Source organism: Pomacea canaliculata, linkage group LG2 (genome assembly GCF_003073045.1).
Source record: "Pomacea canaliculata isolate SZHN2017 linkage group LG2, ASM307304v1, whole genome shotgun sequence".
Taxonomy (NCBI): domain Eukaryota; kingdom Metazoa; phylum Mollusca; class Gastropoda; order Architaenioglossa; family Ampullariidae; genus Pomacea; species Pomacea canaliculata.
Genome location: NC_037591.1, coordinates 38,093,712 through 38,106,619, shown reverse-complemented (window position 1 = coordinate 38,106,619; position 12,908 = coordinate 38,093,712). Strand labels below are relative to the sequence as shown.

General features: G+C 38.1%; 1 protein-coding gene and 1 long non-coding RNA gene across 5 annotated transcripts in view; one reads left to right on the top strand and one right to left on the bottom strand.

Moving 5' to 3' along the window:
- LOC112557247 overlaps positions 1–12,908 on the bottom strand; it is a 65,310-nt gene that overhangs the window by 18,386 nt on the left and 34,016 nt on the right. For all 4 annotated transcript variants that reach the window (XM_025226988.1, XM_025226990.1, XM_025226989.1 and 1 more), the window contains 5 exons: positions 5,484–5,561; positions 5,000–5,038; positions 1,773–1,841; positions 1,272–1,310; positions 119–149 (listed from right to left, as the gene is read on the bottom strand). In XM_025226988.1, coding sequence (XP_025082773.1) covers positions 119–149; positions 1,272–1,310; positions 1,773–1,841; positions 5,000–5,038; positions 5,484–5,561 — 256 coding nt within the window. The remainder of the gene's footprint in view (positions 1–118; positions 150–1,271; positions 1,311–1,772; positions 1,842–4,999; positions 5,039–5,483; positions 5,562–12,908) is intronic.
- Positions 6,014–11,434, top strand: LOC112557251. The gene is made up of 4 exons (XR_003097926.1): positions 6,014–6,877; positions 7,285–7,704; positions 8,055–8,157; positions 9,303–11,434. It is a non-coding gene; the product is annotated as an uncharacterized LOC112557251 (long non-coding RNA).

Below are 12,908 nucleotides of genomic sequence, written 5' to 3'. Positions count from 1 at the left end.
CGCCAAGCGTATAGTCAAGGAAGATTGTAGATGTCACTTTTTGCTTAAAATAAAAATATTTCACCCAAAGATCCCATAACGCCTGAAGTATTCAATGAGTAATGTATTATTTTTTTACCTGCATTTAGCCTAGGGTCAATCTGTTTATCCTGCAAAAAATGTGAAAAATAGTACGAGATAAAGGGCTGATTATCTTTACTCTGAGATATTTGTGGGCAACAGACTTTTACTTATTTATATAATCCAAAAATAGAAGAAATTGGTAATATAAAGCAAATATTGCTATAAAACACAGCACGAGAGAAAGAAAGCTGCAAAACGAATGTTAGCATTTGAAAGTAAAAACGAGGCTGAGCCTAACTGACATAAAAGCTTTTTGAGTTTCTCTGCTGTTTGTTGAAGAATATGCTTGTGATGTAGTTGAAATGCATTTGTGTCTGTGCGTTCATCATTGAGTGGGCTGGGGTACGGACCTGTGGATGCTTTGTAGGTGACTAGAAGTTTTATCTCGAAAGTTGGCCTGAAGGTGCGATGAAAAGGCGAACGAGAGCAACAACGACATTGACTGGACTTTGGCTGTTGCTGTACATGATCTTTATTACCATTGTGTTCAGCCTGTTTGGTGTGATATGATGCTGCGTTCTCATCATGTGTGTGCGCGTATCGGTGTGTGTGCTCACGATCGTACTGTATACCGCATAGAGCAAGTGGTCAAATAGGAGATACTCGTACTTATATTTATCTTCTTCGAAGTATTTCTTTCTTCTTCCTGGAGAAATCATAGTCACTGAGTAACCTCGTCGCCTGATAATATCGTTACTTTTGTGATGTACAGAGGTAAACATAAGTCTGACATAAACTGTAAAAAGACAGCAAAAGCTTTTTCCATGCACAAGACTATCGTAATCTGATTCTTCCATTTTATGTATTGTGTTTGTATTTAGTTGTGAAGTGCATTGAGATCGTACAAAGACACATACAACAAACTAAACAAGGGTTAAAGGTAAATAATACACAAAGTGCATAACTATACTATAAATAAATAATTCACAGACAGAATGAGAGCGTAAAAATTAGTCTAACTGCATTGTTTTATGTGTGTGTATGTTTTGTTGTTTTTTTTTTCTCTCATCACCTATCAGAATAGACAAATGTATAAAAATAAGTGAAAACTACTGTGATGTCTTTTATGATCATCAGAGTTCATGACTTATCCAGAAACATGCAGATGGTACGACAATATCCACACCCCAGATTTTAAGAAAGCTTACCTTATCTTTCGCCCGTAGTTCATCTTCGGTTTGTGTTGCCTGTTTACAAACGTAAAACAAGTTCGTAACGTGACAGATATATTTTACACCTCTCATAGAAAGATGTTTTTGTAATTTGTTTACCTTAGCTTTGGCACCTTCTTGATGCACTGGTTATTTCTGCATAAAAGTTGGTAAATTTCGGCTCATTAACTTGCTCAGATACACGTGAAATAAGCCCCATACATATTTTGGACTTTATTACAACTCGTTCGTTCATTAGCTTAGTTTATTACTGGTTTTTTTTAATTTTTGTTTAATTTCTGAACGTTTTTGAGATAGCATTAGATATTGACGCAAAGCGTTATCTGAAATACCTTCTTATTATGCTGACATCACTAACTCTTCCCAGTCTCGTTGTGTTCCAGAAAGTATGTTCATACCCGTATAAAATCGCCTATAGTAAAAAGTTCTCATAAATTTTCAAGTCTATTTACCAAAATAAACTGAATTAAGCATTACCTTATCCGTGAAAGTTATAGGTGCTTTTACTGGTTTAGGCCGTGTCCGTAAACGGCACAATGCGGAACACTGAAATTTGAAACAAAAATAAAATTTGGCATGCTATGTAACAGTTCTATTAAAGGCTGTTTACATGAGCAAGTGTAGTCAAATCAACGTTCTGAAATATTCAATATCTTATCTGCTACAGACGCAAATGTTTGCGCTTCTTGTTTCCTTATAGATATTTATGAAATGAGAAGGAAACATTACGGGATCAATAAAACAAACTTTGCAAGACAAAACAACAAACGACAAACAAAGTTATTAGAATGCAAGTATTTGAAAGTACTCTTCAATCTCTGCCCATGGGGACGAGAAAGTGGAACTGTTTTATAAACAGTTTAAGAGAGCAATCCGAGTGGTACTTAAGATGGACACTCTCGCAGTGATCGTGGATTTCAATGCTAAGATCGGCTCAAACGCATATCGGCAATGACTTGACACGGTGGACCGCTTGGGTTTTGGCGAGATGTAGGATTGAACTCTGTGCTTGCTAGAATATTTACACAAATAAGTTAGTCTTAATAAGTTAGCCAGCTGTTTCAGCGGAGGCATCAGTGATTTGTTAGATAATTTCTTAGATCAGTGTAACATCAGGTTTCCTGTGACTATATTGTCATGAACCAGCCTGGTTCAAGGCCAGAACAACAGCCGAAGCGGGGTGTAAGTAATTATAGGTAGGCGGGGATCAGTAACAGCGGACAGTGGGGGAAACTTTCTGTCCGTTTTTACGACTTCACAGGGCTCCGTGACTTAGGAGGGGAGCGAGAACTAGAGCCGGGGGTGGCAGATGTAGTAGGTAGGGGAATAGCGCAGTAGGCAGTAGTAGTGTTAGTATTAGAGCGATAGCGTTAGGCACAGGTAGATTAGGTGACGAGTAGTCACGTGTTTGATTCGTGTATATAGTTAGAGGTAGATGGTTAGTCGGGGCTTTTTCCCCTTGTATCCAAGCAGAGACGTCGGTCTCGGAGTTTTCAGACCCTTGCAGCAGGTCTGCGACAGGGAAGCCTGTTCCGTGTAGAACGAACCGCTACCTGCTGGCACTTGCGGTCTGGTGGATGAGAGTGGTGAGAGGTGCAACGACAAGCGAGGGCGTCAACAGTGTTACGTCAACAGGTGTGTACAGCCAGTCACACCTATCTCTTCGTCTACAAGTGTGTACAGTCAGTCACACTTACCTCCACGTCTGCAAGTGTGTACAGTCAGTCACACCGCCACGTCAACGGGTGTGTACAGCCAGTCACGCCCATCTTCTCAAGTGTGTACAGTCAGTCACACTAACCTCCATGTCAACAGGGGTGTACAGCCAGTCACCCCCATCTTCTCAAGTGTGTACAGTCAGTCACACTAACCTCTACATCAACAGGTGTGTACAGCCAGTCACACCTATCTCTTCGTCTACAAGTGTGTACAGTCAGTCACACTTACCTCCACGTCTTCAAGTGTGTACAGTCAGTCACACTTACCGCCACGTCAACGGGTGTGTACAGCCAGTCACGCCCATCTTCTCAAGTGTGTACAGTCAGTCACACTAACCTCCATGTCAACAGGGGTGTACAGCCAGTCACCCCCATCTTCTCAAGTGTGTACAGTCAGTCACACTTACCGCCACGTCAACGGGTGTGGACAGCCAGTCACACCCATCTTCTCCAGTGTGTACAGTCAGTCACACTAACCTCCACGACAACAGGTGTGCACAGCAGTCGCACCTATCTCTTCATCTGCAAGTGTGGACAGTCAGTCACACTGACCTCCACGACAACAGGTGTGTACAGCCGGTCACACCCATCTTCAAATCATCAGGCGCGGACACTTGTGCAGATAAGGTCGTATGTACCAATTAGTTAACGTTTGAAGTTTAGTCTGTTCTCAAATTTGTGTCAACCTAATTTACTTTGTTAATTTTCTTGTAATTATAATTTGTTTGTTGTGCAACTGTCTGGTCAGTTGTGTGTTTTGCGCACGCGAGGAGAGCGACTATCAGTCGGTGAGCGTGCGGACGTGTGGAACGGACGGGTGTCTGAGTGTAAGGGTGAAAGCGGGCGAAGCGAGCCAGCCAGAGGACCCCTTTCCCCTAAGGTCGGGTGGTAACACCATCCCTTTACAGACGCGCCCTTCCCGTTCCATCACATATATATTAACTAAGTTGTAAAAGAACACTATCAAGAGCAAACAGTAGAAAGTGACTTTGTGCTGGACTATAAACTTCAGTATTATTTATTAAAAAACAAACTAAGAAAAACATTTTTTAGAATACTTGTTAGAGCTGTTAAGCGACTAGTAACTTTTGGGATGCATATTAAGAATTAGTTTTTCTATTAACAATCGTAGTAAAATATTATTAAGTATTTTACAATACTTTTTTAAATATAAATAAAGGTATACAGGCCTGCAAAGAGGCAGAATTAGTTGTGGGTTTTTTTTTTAAGAACGCGACAATGTCCAGGCGACTTCTTGTACAAAAGTCTTTGACAACATAAACGTTTGTCTACATCTACCCACTTCTTGACCATACAAACACAAGCACCTAGCTGGCGTAAGGAAAATGGTTTAAAAACTGTAGGGAAAGTGTATACCTAATCTAAACTGTTTCAAGTGTTTGTTATATAGCCTTTAATGTGTGAACATATAGCAAAACATAGTGATATAAAAAGTGAACCGCATTGAGCTCGCTTTCCATTCAGAAAATGAGCTGTACAAGTTTTCTTAAATAATAAATAATACTACCAAATGCAGCAACAGTCAAAATAATTTGACATCGAAAATCAGTTTTAAAGCAACACTCCCAAGTGGTAGACTAATATCCTCACCTAGATTTTCAGAAAGCTTACCGAATATTTGGCCTGTCGTTCCTTTTCTGGTTATAAATAATACACAAAGTGCATAACTATACTATAAATAAATAATTCACAGACAGAATGATATCGTAAAATTAGTCTAACTGCATTGCTTTATGTGTGTGTGTGTGTGTGTGTATGTTTTGTTGTTTTTTTCTCTCATCACCTATCAGAATAGACAAATGTATGAAAATAAGCTTAGTTAGCTCATACGTGCTGAAATAGATAAAATTAATCGAAACGTGAAAACTACTGTGATGTCTTTTATGATCAGCAGAGTTCATGACTTATCCAAAAGCATGCAGATGGTACAACAATATCTACACCCCAGATTATCAGAAAGCTTACCTTATCTTTCGCCCATAGTTCACCTTCGGTTTGTGTTGCCTGTTTATAAACGTAAAAACAAGTTCGTAACGTGACAGATATATTTTACACCTCTCATAGAAAGATGTTTTTGTAATTTGTTTACCTTAGTTTTGGCACCTTCTTGATGCCCTGGTTATTTCTGTATAACAGTGGGTAAATTTCGACTCATTAATTTGCTCAAACACACGTAAAATAAACCCAATACATATTTCGGACTTTAGTACAACTCGGTTCGTTTTTATGACTTAGTTTATTAGTTTTATCTAGTTCTTTTTAATTTTTGTTTAATTTCTGAACGTTTTTGAGATAGCCTTAGATATTGACGCTAAACGTTATCTGAAATACCTTCTTATTATGCTGACATCACTAACTCTTCCCAGTCTTGTTGTGTCCCAGAAAGTATGTTCATACCCGTATAAAATCACCTATAGTAAAGTTTTCATAAATGTTCATGTCTATTTACCAAAATAAACGGATCCGTGAAAGTTATAGGTGCTTTTGCTGATTTAAGGCATGGCCGTAAACAGCACAATGCGGACCACTGAAATTTGACAAAACAAAATAAAACTTGGCATGCTATGTAACAGTTCTATGAAAGGCTGTTTACATGAGCAAGTGTAGTCAAATCAACGTTCTGAAATATTCAATATCGTATCTAATGTAGCAGAATCAGTCAAAATAATTTGACGTCGAAAATTAGTTCTAAAGCAACACTCGCAACTGGTAGACTAATATCCTGATGATGATGATGAGAACAAGGTGGATGATGATGATGATTGATTGATTGATGATTGATTGATTGATTGATTGATTGATTGATTGATTGATGATGATGATGATGATGATGATGATGATGATGATGATGATGATGATGATGATGATGATGATGATGGTGGTGCACCCGATGCGACCCTGACTCAGTCCAAAAAGTTTTCGTTCTCGCTACCTGGACTGAGCCGATGTCCATTGCGCGCAATGGGCAATGGTTGCCGGCAACCTACCTACTCAGCCGCATCGTCTCACGAATGACTACAATATTTAGTCATTTAGAGTACGATGAAAAACGCCGAATTCAAGATAGAACGACAGTAAATACGATTTTAAAATGCCTTTTATAAAGTTATCAGATGTAGTACGAAAGCAGAAGGAACAGGGAAGAAAATTAGGGAAACACGATCGATCGAATCGACCATACGTATATTTGCTTATTGTCGATTACCGAAGGGTCAACTCACAGCCTATAGCATTGAGAAAATCTTTTATTTTTGTAAATTATTTTTGTAAATAATGAAATAGGAAAATGTGCACACAAAGCTTTGTGGATTTGTTGGTATGGAAAGGTTGCTTCGGTGACGATGTACCGTATAGCGAATTAATGCCAGGGCGTCATTCCCTGTCGATTTGTTTTCCTTTTCGAAAACCCGACTAGTAAAGGTCGAATCAAGGATCGAATGACAGAATATATGATTTTTAATTCTTTTTAAAAATGCAGCAGACGCTTTACAAAAGCAGAATTAATCAGCAAAAGGATTAAACACATCGGCAAACACGAAATTGACAGAATTCCTATACGTGCTTGCATCGTGTAACGAAGGGTCAACAACACATGCTATAGCACTGGAAAAAGTGCTTAGATTTATAATAACGAGAAAAAATTGTCTAAAGAGATTTGTGGAGTTTTTTAATATATGAAAGTCTGTGTTGTTTTTATTTTGATGGGGAGTACGGGTGGGGGGACGTCAGTCAGTGTCATTTGTTTTCCTTTTCCAAAGAGTTCCAAAACACGTCCAGAATGCTTTCTAAAAAGTATAGAGGCGGATCACAAAAGCAGAAGGAAAAGGGGGAAAGTGATATATTGTATGCACTATAATACTATATTTTTATCCTTAGTCTTTTAAGGCGTGATTTTTTTCAGGTAAAAAGTTAGCAAGTATTTTTTCGTAACTAGTCATTTTATTGAAGGGAGGAGTCATTTCGATGTTCTCTACTTAAAACAAAATAAAAAAAAAACCAAACCAAAAACTGATTATTTCGAAGAGTAAAATTAAGAAATAAAATGATACAAATAGATCAAACATTTATAATATCACAAAGAAGAATTAGTGTCAAAGCTAATGAAAACGAGAACCCCACTAATTCGTGTCTCCCTGTTGTGAGCTCCTCCATTTGTTTCGGTGCATTTTCTCTCTTTTTTTAATTTTGTGAAGACGTGTGCACTTAATCAAGCAGCTGGATATACCCTCCTTGTGCGTAAACTTGGGCAGGTTCGAAAACGTAAGGAACGATTTTTCGCCGTGGATGTGAGAGCTTGGATGCGGCTAAAGAAAACTCTTCAACAGGGGCAAAATGTGCGTGTAAGCACCCAGACACAGGAGGAACGTGACACCTTCCAAGATATTCTTCGAGACAGCATTATGTATTAGAAAGTTAGTTCCATTCAATTCTTACGAGGGCAGGTGCAACTGGAGTCAGCAATCACAAGAAGACAAAAAGTGTCCGAGGCTGAGGGCTGGAAAGATCTGCGAGCAGAAGAATTCAGACCTGCCACAAAAAAGTGCAGCATCTGTGGCTGCGCACAGATTATCTGGTGTCCTGATTGTAGTCCTTGAAGCCTATATGGCAAATCATGTGATGAAAATATCCATTGTTTGGTGATGTATCATCAGACATACAGTTGGAAAGAAGTAAGTACAGTATATCAACATTTGTGGATATATATTATTTATAATCTTTTAGATTGTTATGTAAATGTAAATATACACAATGGGATTGGCAATCTGAATATATATTCTCTCAATATATATTCTCCCTCTCTATATATATAAGCACATGCTTCAGAAAATCAACTGAAAGGAATCAGAAATGTGGTAAGACTTAGCTAATGTAAGAACTGATACACCATTGTGCATTACAATGTCATTGATTCTACTTTTGATGAGGTTTGAAACTTAAATAAATTCCATAATTTGATCATGGCATATTTATAGACTTGAATGCTGCAAGCTTATGTTAAAACTTGCTATTGTTTTGTCAGGACGCATCATTGTTTCTACCTGTGAAAAGAGAAGCAACCATTTTGTGTGAGCACCAGTGTGACAAGCTCTACTACCGTCAGATTAGAGTTTTTGATGCACAAGGTAGATATGCAAGATTATTATGTTTCCTAGAAAAACAGATTTTACCCAAGCATTTCTTCTCAATTTTTTTCACCTTTTACTGTCATGCATTCAAAATATCACATTATGGAAGAACCTTGTCTTAACCAAAACAAACAAGCTTGTGAATAAATGTTAATTAATAGATACTTAATGTGAATAAATGTTCGGAAGTCAGGACTTTCACCAGCGAGGGTTAGCTGTCCTGGGTTTTGCTTCCGTCTCGGGCATGCAATTCTTTTTCTTCGCATGTGGCATCTGCTTACAGGGCTGTCTGCCTTGCCAGACTTTATATTTATAACCTATTGCCACTTTTTGGTTTTATGATCTATAAATTATGTTTTCCTATGTTTACTTTTAATTCGCACTAACTGATGAATGTCAGACAAAATAAATATATGAAATAGATTCAAAGAAATGGATACGCAATAATACAATTATAAACAAAAGCTCTAACTAGCTTTAATTTACAATTCTGAAAGGTAAGAATATTTACTTTACTGAATTACCTTAGCCTTGACTTTAACATGTCGTGTGGAAAGAAAAGAAGTAGGCATCATATGTCAACAATGAGAATATGTTGCATAATATTTCTGTAAAGGTAGAACAGTATCAAATTCTAAAAGCACATTTTAACAATAACAATAACAACAGACTTTATTAATCCCAATGGGCAATTTAAACATGGGAGCTGTGCCCTGCATCCAGAATGTATGTATATGGAAAAAAAAATAACACACAAAACACACACACATGCACACCTACCCATCACACACACACACATCGCTGATAGTTCATCTGTGATTGAGTAGCTGAACTGCGGATGGCACAAAAGATTTTAGATACCTATTGGTTTTGCATACTGGCATGGCATAGCTTTCACCGGAGCCTAATAAAACAAATTCTCCCACTAGCACATGCTCAGGTATGGACAGAGTGCGGGAAGCTTTCCTAATTAATTGTTGATCACAGAAGGAAGTCAAGTCCCTCTGTTTAATACCAATTATTTTGGAACATATGTTGACAATACTATTCAAACTGTTCCTATCATGAACAGATAAATTATGAAACCAGCATACAAATGAGAAGGATAAAAGACTTTTATGTTCTTTTCTTTATTATTATAGGCAGAGATCACATCAGGAAAGTACAGTTCTGTGAATGTGAGCCAGAAGCAGTAACACTAATAAGAAATGGCTTATGGCCAGCAACACCAAAGAAGCCAGAGACTGCATTTTGCATGAAAGTGATGGAGCAATGCAGAATGCTACAGTTAGAAGGACAAATTTCTGTCCAGAAATTTTGCATGGCATTGGAGCGGAGGACAACTTTTCTACATAGTCACAGGCTCACAGCATGACTACAGAAACATGTACAAGGCACTGGGTAAACATGCTATCATATTTTGTCACAGCATGACTACAGCAACATGTACAAGACACTTGCTAAACATATCGTCATATGTTGTCCAATAAGTCTAACTTTCAAGAAACTCCTCATGGTATATTGCTTAATGACTCCATAGAGAACTGTATCAGTGCCACTAGACCTGTAGTCAAGTAGTGCGACAGTTTCATTTTATGGATGCAAATATATTTTAATTATAAGTGTTATAAGCCAATAATTTCAGTTTACATTATTTGGAAACTATGGAAAGAATACGTGGATTGTGAAAATGGTATTTTATGTGTTTGTTTAATGGTTTGTTGTGGGTAACACAATTATAGAATTTCACCATCATCAGGTGTTATGTCTTGAGACAGCTCATGCCCAAGACTTCCTGGGCAAGAAGTGCCCAGTATGTAGTCTGATATGTTGTATGGGTTAAGGATTAGGCATTTTAAGAAATATTTAAACACAGCTGTATTCTGCAAACAAAAACACCCACAAAAGTTTATTACACTTGATTTTTACATAATATTTTCACATGGTTGCAATTTAAGTTTTTGAAAATATGCCTAATCTGTGCACATCAGTTTCCCCGACGTTTTGATATAAAGAGAATTTATCAACATTGTCTAATGCCTACTGAGAATTAGGAGGTCTTTCAAAAACATATCTTCTATTTCATGAGGAGTTAATAGATGTGATTAGTGATCTTCACTCAGATATCGATTCGGAATCTGGTTGTTGAGCTATTACTTTCTTTAGTCAGTTTACTGAAGTGGACAATTGATGTGTTTATTGAAAATATAAAGGTGTTTAATGGATGATAGCATGTTTATTTTGTTTCAAAGCATTGCTACAACCAACATCAACAAAGGCTTTATGAATTCATTGCTACATTTTTGAACCAAGAACGGTCTAACCTTCTAATTCTTTTTTTTAGCAATGTTATTTTTTATAGTATACATACAAGCCACATTCACACCGTGCATCCAGTTGCTTTCACCCACAGAAACAAGCCATTTAATATATTTTATATGCCACTCTGGAGCAAGGCACGAGCTTATTCTTAAGTATATTGCTGTGGCACAATATATGTCTCGAGACTATCATTTGAGAAAAGAATTGTACATAACAGTATACTGCCTTCTTGTAGCTCATTCTCCTAAGTTTGAAGTGATGGTAGTAAATAAAACAGGGAAACAAACACAGTTTTTGCTTTGAGGAAAATTAAGTGAAAAGAATTTTCACTCGTATATCATGTCATTTACTTACAACATATTCTTACTAAGGATGTTATATACACAGGTAGCTTTGTTATAAATCTTGAGAACTCTATTTTTGTGTTCTGCAATGGTGGTTACCTGTCAAAGAGGGAGAAATGTCACATGGAAAAGGACATAGTCAAATGTATAAATATGTACGAATATCTAGCTGTGATTGCTTTCAACATTACTATCAGTTTGTTGTGCTATTGTGGATGTTGCATGGAGTGCCCCAAAAAAGTCATAGGTATAACCATATGTTTTTGGCACATGGTGTGCATTCACCACTATTTTCACGTTTGTTCACATTTGTTGCATTTTGTGATCATTCAAAGTGACATTGCTGCTATCCTGTCATGTCCCTTTTGTCCAGGTGTTGTAGAGTCGGTAATACATGTAATGTTCTTATGATAAAGATACAGGGTAGTAAGAAAGAAATGTAAACAATAAATTGTTTCTTTCCCCGTATTTTGCATCTAGCAGGGAGACTTCTGTGGTCAGACAAACACTATCCCTGTAAATCCACCGCTTGACCTAGCACGAATAGCTATTTTACTGTACTTCATTAAAGTGTATGTTCAATAAATTGAAAAGGGCTTGAAAAACGAGAGTGTGGTATTTGTTGTAAATGAGAGACAAAATTTTACGCACGCGTGTGTGTGTGTGTGCGCGTGTTTGTTTACAACGTATCATAGAAGTAGTAGGCTTTGGCTATGCTCGGGTTCGTGGCATTCAGGATGATTATGTGTCGGGGAAGGTAGCAGTTCCGTTGGTGTACGGTGCCAACTATACAAATGGATAACTCCACGATTGCGATTGCAGGTAAGGACGAGTCACCGTGAACACAAACGTGTGTGTTGATCGTTAGTGTGCTCGCGTAGACTGCTTTTCGACATGATCGGGGGTCAATCACGATTGTGCGGACTGTCATCAGTAGTTGTATGTGTAGATCACTTCCAACAGCGCCCTCTTATTGCTGTACATAAACACACACCGACTACACGAGCACAACATTGACAAGTTTTCGCAAACTGGCAAGAAGGGTTGTTGCAGATCAGGGAAATCTTCAAAGGAGGTGAGAATCAAGCAGGCAATGTTCGAGAAGAATTAAAGAAGTAGCACAATGCCACTAAAAGTTAAACCAGTTATATGTACTTTCACACTACAATGGGTGTTCGTCAGAAAAATCACGCCACAAAAGACGACCACCTAACACCACATGCATCTGTATCTTTCTACTGATTACAGCGGGCAACTTTCCATTTTCATAACTTGTAAAAACTCATCTGCAATCGAACATTAAAGGGGCGTACACATTCGACATCAAAGTGGTATCACGGATTTAGATATAGCAACAGCTGCGATAGTTGTGCGCGCACCGTGAACGTTGGCGCTTGTTTGGGGGATGACTGGCAATGGGCAAACCAATGTTACAAGACTTTCCCTAGCTTGGCCCAATCTTGCGTGTTTGCTGGGAGTTATTCAGAAAAATGGTAAATTACACCTAATGTATAAGAGACAATGCAGACAGAGAAAAGGGGGCAAAGACAGGAGTAGATGAGATATAGGAACAACAGACATACAAATAGACCCTAAATGCAAACTTGATACAAAAGGTCATCTTCCGTTCATAAAGTAAGGTCAGATATGAAGGTCTTGGTTACTTCTGGGACTTTAACGTTTAACTTCTAATAATATAGAACTTTTTCGTAAATATATCATTTCTTAATATGTATTGGGTGTGTCTTTTCCCGCTACGAGACGGGCGGTCCCCGCGGGTGGAGAGGATGGAATCAGTCCAAGCGACGAGAGCCGTCCCGTGACACTAAGACACCTATGACCACAAAATAACAGTGTTAGCAAAACAGAAACCTATGTGAATGAGCAGCTAGTAGAGATAAGCAGCTTCCTTTAGTGGAGGACAACCTAATTGTAGCATTGGAGTAATTGTAGAAATTCTGGCTTTCCTTCGTCGCGTGCGTTATCTAATGTGTTGGTGTGGTTGTCTTTTTCTGTTTTTATCATCTACTGCACACCCGCACTTAGCCGACCTTGGAATCTACAAAAGTCGCTGCAGTGTAC